A 15,555-nucleotide genomic window follows, 5' to 3' on the forward strand; every position below is an offset into this window, starting at 1 on the left:
TGCGGCTAATTGTATTGGCCCCTGTGACGGGATCCGGTCTGAAGGACGACACTGTCTAGGTCGACCACTATAGGTCGACAGGGTTTCTAGGTCGACAGGTCAAAAGGTCGACAGGAGTTTTTCAAAACATTTTTTCTTTTTTTTTACTTTTTCATACTTAACGATCCACGTGGACTACAATTGGAACGGTAATCTCAAAGCATGTCGAGCGAAGCGAGCCATGCGAGGGGACACGGTGCACTAATTGGGGTTCCCGGTCACTCTACGAAGAAAATGACACAAAAAACCACACAAATAACCTCATGTCGACGTTTTGACCTGTCGACCTAGCACATGTCGACCTAGAAACCCTGTCGACCTAGTGCCTGTCGACCTATAGTGGTTGACCTAAACATTGTCGACCTAGATACTGTCGACTTGATAATCCACACCCCTTGTGACACCTTGTAACAGGAGGTGCCACCCTAAACCCACTAAAGTTTTGGCCATGACGTAGCTAGTTTGTGATGAGGGAAGAAGCATGTGACCTGCTGACTTGGAGGTGGGGTCTAGTAATTTTGGGTGGGGCTAGTGGAATGTGGGTGGGATCTATATGGATTGGAAGCATGGTCGTATTAGTAGGTTCATCATCCTCACTGTATCTATGGAAATGGTCAAAGTTTGGATGGAATCTAATTATCTCTACTAACAAGCAAATTACTTTTAAGAACTTCTGATGTGTTGATTTAATTGAAGTACTTATGACACTTTAATAAATGTAAAAAAATATTATTTTTTAATTCGATTATGTATGGGGTGTGGGTTATTTCGTTCCTCAAACAAGCAAACCGTTTGACACAGGGTAACCAATTAACTGATTATAAATAAAACTTTATTATATAAAGTAACAAACAGAAGTAATACTCAACTTTTGTCTGTGATCACGGATTCATCATCATCTTCTTAACGTCTGATGTATTTCAATTCCAAATGACTGAGACCCCCCGCACCCCACCTTTCAGGTATCGCAGGGGGCCTCCGTCACCGCATATGTTAGTACATATACGAATAACATCGCTGCGATGGGAGGTGAGAGGCGGCGATGTATGTTAATACATCCCGCCCTCAATGTTGAGATTCAATTGTTAGTGCTGGCAGCTGTCCTTCTTGTGCGCCCAACAAATCTTTTCAATGGCTGCTCCTGTCGGGCCGACGGCGGCATTTACGCTACTAAAACTGGCACTAATGGGCGCGATAACCAACAACAATTGAATATCACCCCTGCAATCTCACGTCACTTTAGACGGGAGATCGGGCGGTGTTAAAAATTGAATCCCCCCCCCCCCCGATGTCCAATACACATCATTAGATTCTATAGCCCCTTTGTCTAGACTTAACCCATAATCCTTTGCTTCCATCATTCTATGTGACTGAATGTCTACTGCTAAACCACATTAGATAATACCCACTAGATCCCGTTGATGACAACGATAGGTAGAAATAGGCCTCTTAAATTAAGTCTTACTTACCCTAAAGGTTACAACCAATCTTAGAGCCTCAAGGAGCCCTAATCACGTATTAACAGTTAGAATTTATATTGAAATCAAATAATTAACCTCATTGGTTACAAATTATCACTAGTAGCTATTTTGCGCTATACGAGTACGTTTTGTTAGACGCCTGTACCATTAACTAAATGGACTGGTGATTTATGTTTTTTTAGCGTATTAATGTTCAGTATTTTCTTTTATTTGCTTAAGTTAGGTTTTGTATAAAACCAGAAACTTTCCCCAGAAGTTGCGCCCCCAAATGAACGCGCTTAGGTGACCTCATGTTTTGAGCAGAGCACTTTGCAAAATTGCTCTGTAGAGTTCAGCCAAGTCCCCGGCTGCTTTCAGGAGTCTATCCTATTGCTTAATCCCAGACTAAATATTGTTTACAGTGCAGTATGTGTACTAGCAAAACAATTTTGCAAATTTATAGCACACCATTTAAAGACCTACACTGCTTAAAAGGCTGGCTGAAGAGCAATTTTACAGGCAGCAGGACGCCTGCAGAATAAGTAAACATTTTCAGAGATTAAAGGAACACATGTAATATAAATTAAACATGGTTGGTGTATTCTCCTTACTAAAGCGCAGTCCTCTGAAATCCATTATCACAGTCTATTTCTAGTAAAGGCTTCTGAAATTAAAGAGCACTTGTCACAATACATTAAAAAAAAATCTACCTCTATGGGGGTATTCAATTGTAGTCGGAAACTGCCATCTTGCTGGAAAGACGGCAGTTTCCTACTTTTTTTTATGTCTGAAACTGTTCCGACCTATTCAATGCCCCTGCTTTTTTTTCCCGACAAGTCGGCAATTCCGACTTGTCGGAAAACACGTGGATTGGCGGCTTGGCTGCGGATTCCATGTGCTTTGTCGGATTCCGCAGCCAAATCCGACAAGTTTTAGCCCCGTTTCCGACAATGTCAATCCGATTTTAAAAAATAAAGTTGGCTTGGCATTGTCCGGAATGTCCAAATTCTGTCAGATTTGGCTGCTCGTTGAATACTGAGATGTCAGATCCTTTCCGTCGGAGAGGATCCGACCTCTATTGAATACACCCCTATATCATGTTTGCTATTTGTAGAAATTGTTTTACATACTTAATTGTCTCCTGTCATTTTAGTTGGCATGTAATGCTATTACGCCATTGGTTGCAGGATACATATGAGAGAAGGCAGACTGAGTGACATGTTAGTACATTTCGCTGCCGTGACTGCCCGCACTTGCGGCTTCTTTGTGGCCGACTGAGAATCAGGCCCAAAATGACCAACTGGCAATATTTACCACTGTAAGTTCCCGCGCACCCATATGTGGCCTGGCGACACCAATATGTCAGAGGCGTAGCAGACCAGGGAAAACAAATACACTCGCCATGTCCGTGTGTTAAATGTTGCATTCATTCCGGTTATGCTCTTTCCATTTATTAATCACTTGGCCCCAGCAATAGGCATTTGCTGGGAATTATCTCATTTTCTCCTAGCTGTGAGGAATAATTTGAAATAAAAGGAGCTGTGCCCTCCTTACAGCTTTTATAGAGGACAGGACCTCAGACTGCTCTCCTTTAATGGTATTTCTCATTTGCCCGATTTTCTCCAAAATCTCCATTTTACAGGGTTTTTTTTAGTCTTTGGTTAATTTTCTTTGTCAATATAATGTGTCAGTAAGGAGTGAGATACAAACAGAACAGGTAGCGTATTCCCTTGGCTGTTGGACGTTTAAGTTGGTGTTTGATTTTTTTGGGAAATGGTGTAAACTAAGGTGGTCATTCAGAGTTGACCGCTCGCTAGCAGTTTTTAGCAGCCGTGCAAACGCATTGTCGCCACCCACCGGGGAGTGTATTTTCGCTTTGCAGAAGTGCGAACGCCTGTGCAGCAGAGCGCCTGCAAAAACAGTTTGTGCAATACAAGACCAGCCCTGAACTTGCGCTTCGTGTGCGATGATTCTAACGTTGGGGGGGGGGGGGAGCGGCTTTTGACGACACCCACCCACCCAGCGTTCGCCCAGCCACGATTGCGTTTTCCCTGGCACGCCTGCGTTTTTCTAAGCACTCCCTGAAAATGGTCAGTTGACACCCAGATACGCGAATGAAAAACGTGCTAGAACCTGGGCAAAACCACAAAGGACTTTGTACCCGTACGTCCCGTGTGCGCATTGCGGTGCATACGCATGCGCAGAAATGCAGATTTTTAGCCATATCGCTGCGCTGCAAACAATGGCAGCTAGCGATCAATTCGGAATGACTCCCTAAGTTTTACTAGCTTTGTAACATACAAGTTTAGGTATGTGTATATTATAACATGAAATTGTTACATCAGCAAAAACCGCCAATTTGCCGAGATATATCACTTAAAATCTAAAATGACGATAAAGTTCCATTCATTTCACATTTATTAAACGTTCATTAAACATAGCAAAAAAAAGTGTCCATTGTTTTACAGAAATCCTTTTTTTCTCCTTCTATTCGTGTAGATTGGAGGTCACAATAGGGACACATAACCCAACACGTTTCATCTCATGCCAAGACTTCATCAGGGGTATATCTAGAGATGTAGAATACAGATCTTAGGACATTATAATAAGTAATAAGTAGGACTAATGCTTAACATTAACTTGCTGTTATTTTCAATTTCATTTATTTATGAGTGTACTTTGTATGTATTAATGTTTAGTCTATCTACATATATTCAGATGTAACAGGAACAATAAGCTGTCAAAAATCGGTTTTATTGAAAGATGTAAAATAAATCAAATCAAAGCCGAATACCACTATTATTAGAAAGTATTAAAAAATTGTTTGAATGAGGTTTCTAACTTTTTATCAAACCCTGAATGTAACAGTGTTTTTTTTTTTACTTGGCATGTCATCTAGGAAATGACCCTTGAGGAGCGGATGGTGGTAGAAGACTTGGCCAAATGTGACTTTACCGAAATGTTTACTTACTACAAGGGATTAATGGAGGAGAAGAAAAACAGGAGCAAAGAAGATAAACTGGTAAAATGCAATAATAAGCAACAGACCTATATTTCACGCTACGCAAAGTGCTGGAACGGGATAGATGGCAAATGGGAAGGGCAATAAATGCTGGCAACGCTGGGAACTGTGATACCAAAAAAGTAGTGAGATTTTGCAGCTGCCATGTGCCCCATGCCTCAATGAGGCACTTGATGTACAGTAAGTTAATTATTTATATACTGCGGCATGGTTATATTTGTTGCACTGATGCAATTGTCCCAAATCAGGGCCTCAAAGAGGGGAACGCTACAAGCATACCTGGGCAGATAGTGGCTGGTTTGATTGGATCATAGGGTTGGGTACAGGATCCCGATGGTCGGAATCCAGGCGGTCAAAATACTGACAACGGAATCCCGACTGTCAGAATGCTGGAAGGGGGGCGAGCGGAATGAAGCCCATTGCGGGCTTGCTATGCTCACCATGCTGCGGACTCTGTGGCTTGCTTCACTCGCTATAGGTTCTATTCCCACTCCATTTGTGTTGTGGACACCCAGGAGTGGGAATAGATGTGGTGGTGCTGCCGGCATTCTGGCAGTCGGGATTCCAGCATCTGTATTTTGACCGTCTCGATTCCAACTACATCCCGGATCATGCGTATGTGATATTTTGTCCCGATTTCCTGTGTCAGGATCCAGGGGCGAATCCAAAACAAAACGACAGAGAGGGCATCATGGTGGGGGGAGGGTGTTCATTTGTGTACACCAAAGTCGTGTGCTTGCTCCTGGGAAAGTGGTAAGTGCCCTATGCTACCTTAACATACACCTGGATATACTGATAAGTAATAATTTACCAAAACTTGCAGGGCATGATGGGACTCAGGGACGCCATCAGTGGGGTGCTGGGGGCACAGCTGTCCCGGGCCCAGCCTCTCTGACAGAGAGAGGAGGGCCCGGGATGCTCATGCAGCCACCTGCCCGCCCGCCGCCGTTCCGCGGTCGTCCCCGCTGTTCTGCCGCTGTCCTCCGACCCACCAGCAGATCTCCACTGAAAACTTCCCTCCCAAAATGGCCGTCGTCACAGAGGAGACAGTTATTCAAGATACTAGGGGAGCCCTCTAGTATCTTTAATAACTGTCTCCTCTGAGGCGGCGGCCATTTTGGGAGGGACATTTTCAATACAGCTGCAGAAGGATGGAGAAGAGCAGCAGAACAGCGGGGATGAAGGCGGGCAGGCAGCGGCATCAGCATCCTGGGCCCTCCTGATGGCGGCACATGTATGTATGCATCCATGTGTGTGTATATAATATACTAGGTGATTCATCGCACCCTGTGGGCGCTCTTCACACCGTCGTAAGGGGCTACGCCCCCGTAACCCCTATATAAAGGTGAAGGTGTAGAATAGTAGTTGTCAAATGTATTGTGGTGGAATGTGGTTTTTGGTGTTGGGTAAATGTTGTATGGCAAAAGGGAATGTGATGGTGAATGGTGTGTAGGGGGTTGTGAGTGTGTTAAGAGTGTGGTTGTGTGAGGGATTGTGTGTGGGTGTTAGATGGATGTGTTTGTGAGGTGGGGTGGTTGCATTACAGTGGTGGCGGTTTGTAGTGTGTTGAGCTTGTGGGTGGTGGAGGTTTGTGTTTGGAGGTGTGTTTTGGCAGATGGTGAAGGTTGTGCTGTGGTGCAGGGGGTGGTGGATGGGAGTTGTAGAGAGTGTGTGTGGGATATATGGGGCTATTGGGCTTGTGGGCTGCCCATGTGGTGTGCGTGGAGGTGTTAGGTGGTTGTGGGGGTGTGGGTGAGGTAGAGAATAATGCAGCTGCTTGGGTATGGGTTTAAGGGGTTGCTGTTGTAAGTAGAGAACAATTGGCTTTACGATATGGGGTAGTATTGTGGGTTTTCTGGTGTGTTTATGGTTTGACAGAATTAGTTGGTTGCACGGGGAGAGCGGTGTGTGTGTTATAGGGTTCGGGTGCTGGTGTGGTGTTTTTTTGTGGTTTTTGAAGGGAAGGAGTGTGGTGGACTGTTAGTTGTAAGGGGTGCGTAGTTAGGTGTGTGGTGTTCTGTGATGTATGAAACTGTGGGGAGTGTGTGGAGTGGGTTTGCTGGCTGTATATGTTGTTGCGTAGTGGTGAGGGCTGATGGGGGTCACTGGAGGTGCTGTGTGGGAGGGGGAGGGGGGTGGAAGTTAGCATGGGTGGAAGAGGTGCACATAGGATGGCAGGGTGGATGGTGGAGTGTTTTGTGGGCGCTGTGGTGTGTGCAGGGGAAGAGATGGGAGGGAAGGGTAGGGAAGGGAAGGTTAGGGAAGGGGGGGGTTAGTCATATGGGTAATGTTGTGGAGGAGTGCAGGGGGTGTTGTATTTGTGGAGGGTGTTTTGCGGGTATGGGGTGGGTGATGGTATTGTGGTGGGGTGTTGGAGAGGTGGTTGTGTAGTTGTGGGTATGTGTGTTAAATGCAGTGTTGGTGTGTTTGTTTGGTTGACCCTAGTTGTCTGAGGGTGATGGCTGCAGGAGTGTTGGTTTTTGGGTGGTGGTTTAGTCAAGATAGTTAAGGTTTTTTGTGTGTGGAGGGGGGAGAGGTAGGTTAATGCACATGTTTTTGTGGGGGTTCGGGGGCAGCAGACAGTGAGGGCTGGTAAATAGGCAGGTGGGGATGGTGGGCGGCATGTAGAGTAATGTGTTGGTCCGGTCCACAGCAGCGTTTGGCTGTGGCTCCTGGGCAGTGTGTACATGTGGGAGGTGTGGAGGAGGGGATGCAGAAGGAGTGTGTGGGGGTGCGGGTGTGTGTTGCGGCTCCCAACCAGCGTTGTATGTGAGAGGCTGGAGGTGGGAGCTGGGGAGTGGTGTTTGCGGAGGCAGCCTGTGGTGGATTGTGGTGCGGGTGTATTGGGGCTTCAGTCCTGGCCTTCATGCGAGAGGCTGGAGGTGGGAGGTGGGGGGGGGGGGGGGGGTGGAGGCAGGTAGCGTTGATGCGGGTGTCTTGCAGCTCCCGTCCCCCGCCTTCATGTGGGAGCTGGGGAGGGGGGTTAGGGGAGGGTGGCTGTGGTGGGTCGGGGTGCAGGTGGCTGCCATGGTGCGGTGATGTGAGAGGCTGGAGGTGGGAGCTGGGGAGGGGGTTAGCGTAGGCTGGCTGTGGTGGGTCGGGGTGGTGGGTGCGGGCGGCCCCGTGCTGCGGGTGATGACAGGCTGGAGGTGGGAGCTGGGGAGGGGGGTTAGCGGAGGCAGGAAGCATTGGTGAGGGTGGCCCCCATGCTGCGGGTGATGAGAGGGTGGAGGTGGGAATTGCAGAGGGGGGGTTAGCGGAGGCTGGCTTTGGTGGGTGGGGGTGGGGGGTGCGGCTGGCTCCCGTGCTGTGGGGGATGACAGGCTGGAGGTGGGAGCTGGGGAGGGGGGTTAGCGGAGGCTGGATGAGGTGGGTTGGGGTTGTGGGGTGCGGCCGGCCCCTGTGCGGCGGGTGATGAGAGGCTAGAGGTGGGAGCTGGGGAGGGGGGTTAGCGGAGCCTGGATGTGGTGGGGTGGGGGGTGCGTGTGAGAGGTGGGAGCTGGGGAGGGGGGTTAGCGGAGCCTGGATGTGGTGGGGTGGGGGGTGCGTGTGAGAGGTGGGAGCTGGGGAGGGGGGTTAGTGGAGCCTGGAGGTTGGGGTGGGGGGTGCGGGCTGCTCCAGTGCTAGGGGTGATGAGAGGCTGCAGGTGGGAGCTGGGGAGGGGGTTTAGCGGAGGCTGGCTGTGGTGGGTGCAGGGTGTGGGGTGCGGGCTGGTCCCGTGCTGCGGGTGATGAGAAGCTGCAGGGGTGAGCTGGGGAGGGGGGTTAGTGGAGTGTGGCTGTGGTGGGTTGGGGTGCTGGGTGTGGAGGTTTCCCGTGGTGCAGGCGCTGAGAGACTGGAGGAGGTTGCTGGGGAGGGAGGGTGGCGGAGGCAGGCAGTGGTGGTGCTAGTTGCAGCTGTCTTTCGGTTCCCGTCCTCCGGCCTCATGTGAGAGGTGGGAGCCTGGGAGGGGGGTGACTGGAGGCTGGCTGTGTTGGTTCGGGGTGGCGGGTGTAGCCTGCTCCCATGCTGCAGGTGGGAGCTGGGGAGGGGGGTTAGCGGAGTGTGGCGGTGGTGGGTTGGGGTGCGGGGTGCGGGCGGCTCCCGTGCTGCGGGTGAGGAGAGGCAGGAGGAGGTAGCTGGGAAGGGGAGTTAGTGGAGTGTGGCTGTGGTGGGTTGGGGTTCGGGGTGCGGAGGGTTCCCGTGGTGCGGGCGCTGAGAGACTGGAGGAGGTAGCTGGTGTAGGAGGGTGGCGGAGGCAGGGAGCGTTGGTGCGGGCGGCTTCCATGCAGTGGGTGATGTGTGTGGCTGGAGGTGGGAGCTGTGGACGGGGTGTTGCGCTGACAGGCTTGTGGTGTTGTGGGTGTCAGTGGGAGTAAGTGGGCTACGTGTTGGGGAAGGAGGCTTCGTTGCGGTGAATAGCAGGTGTCATTAGGGGTGTGAGTGGCTGTGTGTGGCGGGGAAAGCAAGGGAGGGGTGTGTGGTACCGTGCACAGTGGGGTGTCCGTCCAGTGGTGGTTCCCTGTGATGATGGTGGCTGGATTGTGTGGCTGTCCATCTGGGCACTGCTCAGAAGCAGGTGGCTCCGCCCCGCCCAGCCCTGTGACTCCACCCAGCGTTACGGCCAGGCACAGAGTCACAGATGTAGCCTAATATACAGGAGATAATACACACACATACGCACACACCAGAAAAAAAAAGTAAAATTAGGTGAAATCTGGAGGTGTCTTATGGGGAATTTCAAAAGCTAAAACGGAAAAAAAGCTATTCCTACCTTAAATACACAGGTTGAGACTTGAGGGGGTGGCATCATGTCTGCATAGACATTTTATATTGATTTTTTAATATATATATATATATATATATATATATATATATATATATATATATATATATATATATATATGTATATATATGTATATATATATTATTTTTATTTATTTTTTTCCACTTTTTTTCGGGGTGGGGGTGGGGGGCTGCCCATTTTGTCAGTCCCGGGCCCCACGATTTCTGATGGCAGCCCTGATGGGACTTGTACTTGTACAACAGCGGAGAAGCTAACCCCATAAGTAAAAACAAAACGCACAAACTTTCTTGCAGCTACGCCAACACAATAATCACCTGAACCTAAATGAGTTTCAGCTTACCTTAGGGATAATACCGCGCCCGCTTCCCCCTCACATGCACTAGCATAGTGGACAATGTGAATGAACTGGTGTCCGCAGATCATCTAATGTGCACATGTGAGAGGCTCTGACAGCTTCTGTGCTGGCGCACAGTATGGTTATACCATCTAATGATATTGACGTGGCGGCTAGTAACAATCGCATTGCAGGTCGTAAGCGTGGAGACCATCCGGTGCCAGGTTACTGATGTCCACCTCTAGCCCAAGTGTGAGTTTTATCAGTGAGTGGGAAGGGTTGTGGCGTGTGTGTGTGGGGGTTGGCCTTTTTATGTTGAGTGCAAGTTGCCAGTAATTGCTCCCGCTTTGCATGCATGGCAGATTAAATACGGACATTCCCCCATCTGCAGGGTTGCACCCGTCGCTGCAGCCGGGCTGTTGCCAATCTTTGCGCTTCATTCCATAACCCCCATCATTATCACTGTACATGTGCACCAGCCCTATCCCTGGTGCGGGGGATCCATCTGAAAACTGACGTATTTGCGGGTCTGCCCAACTCGCTGTAAGCCACAATTACACCTACGCAACCTCTCTGGACGTGAGAACGCCCATTCAGTCACAATTCGGGGTGTGCTTGGAATCCATATGACTCTCCATGGTTGAGTTACAATTGGTTCTGGAGCATGAGTGGTGCAAGAACACAGGATACGTTCCCCAAACGAACTCGTGTACAATTCTGCATAAGTGTGGCGGAAATCAGGATGGAAAACAGTGATCATTTATAAACGAGCAAGCGTCTCCTTAAAGCGTTATAGTTTTTCTTTAAAATGTATCTTCGTTATTTCATCAACAATAACTTGTGTAGTTCCAGCATATTTTGTTGCACTTTACAATTGTTACAAAACAGTAATAGAACAAGACTGGGTAATAGACGGAGAGGTAAGAGGGCCTTGCACACAGGCTTACACTCTATAGGGCCAGAGCCGGCCCTAATCAATATGATTTCCTAGGCAAGATTTTGGCTTGTGCCCCCTAGCACTGCTGCTAGTTCTGCCTCTGACCCTGCACCTCTTTACCATCACCATCACCCCTCAGTCATAGCAGTCCTCATTTTGGTGCTCCTACCCCCTATATTTTAAATAGGAACAGTGCGCACATTCGGCGCACAGCTCAAAAAAGGGGTGTGTTCTTGCTGGGAAGGGGCACGGCCACACAATAGTACCCCCAATTCAAATTACGCCACACAGTAGTCCAAACTTATTCACATTATATCATGCAATAGTGTCCGTAATTCACGTTACACCACACAGTAGTACCACTGTACCTTATATAAATTACTAATCACAGTAGTGGCCCTTATTGACATTACTGTACATCACACTGCTCTTTATTCACATTAGACCACACAGTAGTGCCTTTTCTATACATTACGTTACACAGTAGAGCACCTGATACACATAATGCCACACATTAGAAATGCCTTTATACACACAATTCCACAATAATTACCCTTATACATACGACACACATTATTAATGTCCTTATAAACATATTGCACCTTACACATTATGCCAACCTTTATTAATGCCCTCATACACATAATGACACACACAGTGCCCCTTACACATATGTTGCACATTATTAATGCATATATACATGACACACATAATGCCCCTTACACATATGCCGAACACTACTGCACAACCAACCCACTCACACACAGCACTCACACGGCCGCTAACACTGTGACCTCTGCCTCTGCTTGGATACAGATGTGTCCTCGTACATCTTGCCACAATATGCCATGCATCTTCAGTCCAGCTCTGCTAAAGTTGGCCGCCTTTTTCGCAGAAAATGCATCTTACTTTCATCGCTATGTGACTAGGACGCACAAGCAGCTTCTGCTGATTAAAATGATAATAAGCGTGCCTATATTCTGCGTGCGACTGTAGCTGTATCTGCATACGAAATGCTACGTTAGTGATTTCCAGGAATACACTGTAACATAGCATTTCGTATGCAGATGCAGCCGCGGTCACACACAGAATATAGGCATGCAGCATATAATTTTAATGGGTATGTGTCGTTGGATAGACACAACTTAGGTCGACAGTCATTAGGTCGACGTGGAAGGTCGACATGCATTAAGTAGACAGGGACAATAGGTCGACCGGTCAAAAGGTCGACATGAGTTTTTTGACTGTTTTTGGTGTCGTTTTCTCCGTAAAGTGACGGAACCCAAATTAGTGCACCGTTTCACCTCGTGTGGCTTGCTTAGCTCGCCATGCTTCGGGCACGGTGCTTCTCTTCGCTCGGCACAGATTACCGTTCCAATCGTAGTCCACGTGGATCATTAAGTATGGAAAAATCCCCAAAATTTGAAAAAAAAGTTAAAAACTCATGTCGACCTTTTGACATGTCGACCTAGTACATGTTGACCTAATGGCATTGTCGACCTTCAGTGGTCAACCTAATGAGTGTCGACCTAAGTTGTGTCACCCCAACGACCGTAACCCATTTTAATCAGCAGAATCTGCTTATGCCCCATGGCATTCCAAATGCCCTAGGCATTTGCCTAGTTTGCCTATGCCTAGGGCATAGGGATAAGTGGAACTTAGTGCCCATCGGCTCATCCAGATTGCAGAGTTCTGTATGTCTGACAAACTGTAAGGCAAAAAGTTTGTGGATTCTTTCTCTCCCTGAAGATAAATGAGTCCCGGTTTTCATGTGCCTGGAATTTGTGAATCTCAGCGGCTGTGATTAATTGCTTAGTTTTGGGGCAGACCAGATAGAGGCGGCCTCTGCACGGATTCCTGCCAGCACTGCTGAGGCCTGATATGCAGTAACACCTGTCACCTAATTCCTCTCTCTGTCCGCTGCGCTCTGCCACCATTTCCTAATGTGTACAAATGGTCATGAGGGACCATGTCCTGTGAGAGGATCAAGGTACAGTATGTACAAAGCAGAGAGGGGTGTCCTGAGAGATCCCGCCAGTTCACATTCCATTCAGAGACTGGAAAATGCGTTATTGCTAAGCCCTGTATTTATTCCTGCCACTGGCTACATAATACGCTGCCCGTCTCCTACATACAGAGCCATTACCACAATAATTGTTGCTGCTCATATTCATTTTGAAGTGGATATTAATTAGGGATTTACTTTATTCTAATTTAAGACTTAATTTAAGGCTATATTATGAAACAAACGTCTACAGACGTTTTAAAATGATTGTGGTTTAATCTGTGGGCAGTGTGGTTCCGATGCGCGTTATAACACCTGAGAGGTTTCAGAGAGGGAATAATAACCGTGAATTATAGTGTATGACGCTGATTAATAAAACATCTATTTGCTCATTATCTCGGCAGGAGATGACCTATATAGAGAAGCTCAATGAAAATTTGAGGTTACAGTTTCTTTTCATTTAAAATTCAATTTGCTCGTTAAAATGGGATGTGCAGTATAAACTATCGGAGGAGCTTCGTCCGCAACGCAAGTCTATCATTAATTTCATATTCAGGGGTCTATTCATGAAGCAGTGAAAAGCGTGGAGAAGTGAGCCAGTGGAGAAGGTGCCCATGGCAACCAATCGGCATTGACGTAACATTTATAATTTGCATACTATACAATTGTACGGAGCAGCTGATTGGTTGCCATGGGCAGCTTCTCCACTGGCTCACTTCTCCACTGCTTCATGAATAGACCCCCAATGCGATCCGGGCGCGATATTAGTGGCCAGAATCGCATTGCGATATGCAGTTATACCGGCGGCATGTATTATTGAGCAACCACAGTGGAGCCCGTCCATACGATGTGCTCTAAGTGGAAGCGGGACTCTTGCACATACACGGTTCTGCTGACCACGCAAGCGCGGTGGCCATTGCCAGGGAAACGTTCCAGGGGTAACCTCTCCTGCCTAAGCCCGTAGGCTATAGTGGGCTAACACCATCTTCATTAGCGTTATGGCGAAACCCTCCCCCCAAAAAGAGTAAGCTGCAAACATTTAATGATAATTGGGCCCTGAGAATGTTCCCTGGACATTTTATATAGGAGGTCGTCAGATTGCCCTGCATACTATATGATGTATTGAAGCTTAGGGCTTAATTCATGTTTGGATGCAGTGCTGATGTTTTTACAACTGAGCGATTATCAACAGACTGCGCATGTGTCACGGTCGGACTGCGTCCGTGCCAAGGTACCTTTGTGATCGCACTGACCTTTTATGCGCAGAATGATGACTGACAGGAAGGGTCCATTTGGGAGAGTAAATATGGGAGTTGCGGCAAAACACAGACGTGCCAAGGCCATTTTTGGGATGTGTATCTGGCCTCAGCTGCGATCATGTACGTAGAGAAACATGGCGCCAGTGTCGCTACTGCCGTGGCTCTTTGCGTAGTCCGTGGCACGTAAAGCTTTAATTTAGCATCTAAAATAGACCGAACTGATCCTCAAAACTGATCTCCTAAGGGCAAAGCTACAGGCGAGCTCCAGGCACCATCACACAATAGACCACACAATAAGCCCATATGGTTCTTACCGGACAATTGACTGTTTTTCACGTATCAGAAGACTTAGGTGGGACATAACGCAATTCATTTAATTATTGGAGAGGAAATATGTATTTGGGCCGTAAGGGGTTTAAGGTGGACATTTACCAAACCCTCTAAAGAGGATTCTACCCATTGTTTTATAGAATATACAAGATAAATGATGGCTAGAATCTGGTTGCTACGGGTAACACCTCCACTTGTCCTCTGTAGAAGGTTTGATGCATCCTGCCCTTAGTCGCTTACATGCAGGGCCGTAACTAGAGGTGTGCAAGTGCAGGGCGCTATGGGCTGCCCCACGGTCCCTGCATCTGTCTGGCTGCAGGGTGCTGTTCCAGACAATCTGCAAGAGTCGCCTTTGGATGCAGCAGACACAGCACCCCAGAGCATTTTGAGGGTGCTCTCGCCATGCTGGCGGGGCGCCCCCTCAGCCCAACATCATGTGGACGGTAGGCGTGACTGTCACAGGGCGCCAGAAAGCGCTGCTGTTATGCCACTGCTTACGGATGGTGTAATGGTTAGCATTACTGCCTCACAGCACTGAGGTCATGGGTTCAATTCCCACCATGGCCCTAACTGTGTGGAGTTTGTATATTCTCCCCGTACTTGCGTGGGTTTCCTCCGGGTACTCCGGTTTCCTCCCACAATCCAAAAATATACTGGTAGGTTAATTGGCTCCCAACAAAATTAACCCTAGCGTGAATGTGTGTACATGTGATAGTGAGCAGGGGTGTATCTTCCTATTGGCCAGGATGGCACTTGCCAGGGGCGCCGGCCAAGAGGGGGGCGCCGCCCGGCAGTGCCACCTGCGCCAGAGGGTAGAATGACATAGTAGTTCTCTGAGTACATCCCTTAGCAGTGCTCATCCACTGCCGGACTCTCAGAAGCGTATTGCACTCTGACACTCTCTGTGACTACAGTCACAATGATGGTGAATATAGCCGGGGAGCGGGGCACTTACAGGTATGTGGAGGGACGATGCACCTCCTCTTGCTCATCCACTCCCCTTCTCATTGGCCCCATGCAGACTGTCACCAAACAGCAGCCACTACAATCAGCAGCAGTCAGCAGTGCAGCGTGAGCATACCTGTACATTTTCTGCAGTACCGTAGCTGCACTGCATGGTCTATCCTCGCAGTCTGGATCACAGCTTACAAAGAGCTCTGTATGGAGAGGTATCTAGACCAGTGACTGCCTGTACAGCTGTGTTGAGACTACAAGTCCCAGCACACCTTGTCAATTGGATTTGTCAATTTGGACATGTAGTGCAATCACAGCTAGAGAGGGTTTTTTAACTGTATGTATGTGTGCATATATCTCCTTGGTGCCCCTGTCCACACCATCCTTGTAATTCCCCCTTAGTGTCACTGCCCGCACCATCCCTGTAAC

General features: G+C 48.2%; 1 protein-coding gene across 5 annotated transcripts in view; it reads left to right on the forward strand.

Moving 5' to 3' along the window:
• The window catches only part of LOC134969794 (DNA topoisomerase 1-like), a 202,797-nt gene that overhangs the window by 116,471 nt on the left and 70,771 nt on the right, over positions 1 to 15,555 (forward strand). For all 5 annotated transcript variants that reach the window (XM_063945972.1, XM_063945969.1, XM_063945970.1 and 2 more), the window contains one exon: positions 4,399 to 4,521. In XM_063945972.1, coding sequence (XP_063802042.1) covers positions 4,399 to 4,521 — 123 coding nt within the window. The remainder of the gene's footprint in view (positions 1 to 4,398; positions 4,522 to 15,555) is intronic.

The sequence above is a fragment of the Pseudophryne corroboree genome, chromosome 11 (assembly GCF_028390025.1).
Source record: "Pseudophryne corroboree isolate aPseCor3 chromosome 11, aPseCor3.hap2, whole genome shotgun sequence".
NCBI classification, from domain to species: Eukaryota; Metazoa; Chordata; class Amphibia; order Anura; family Myobatrachidae; genus Pseudophryne; species Pseudophryne corroboree.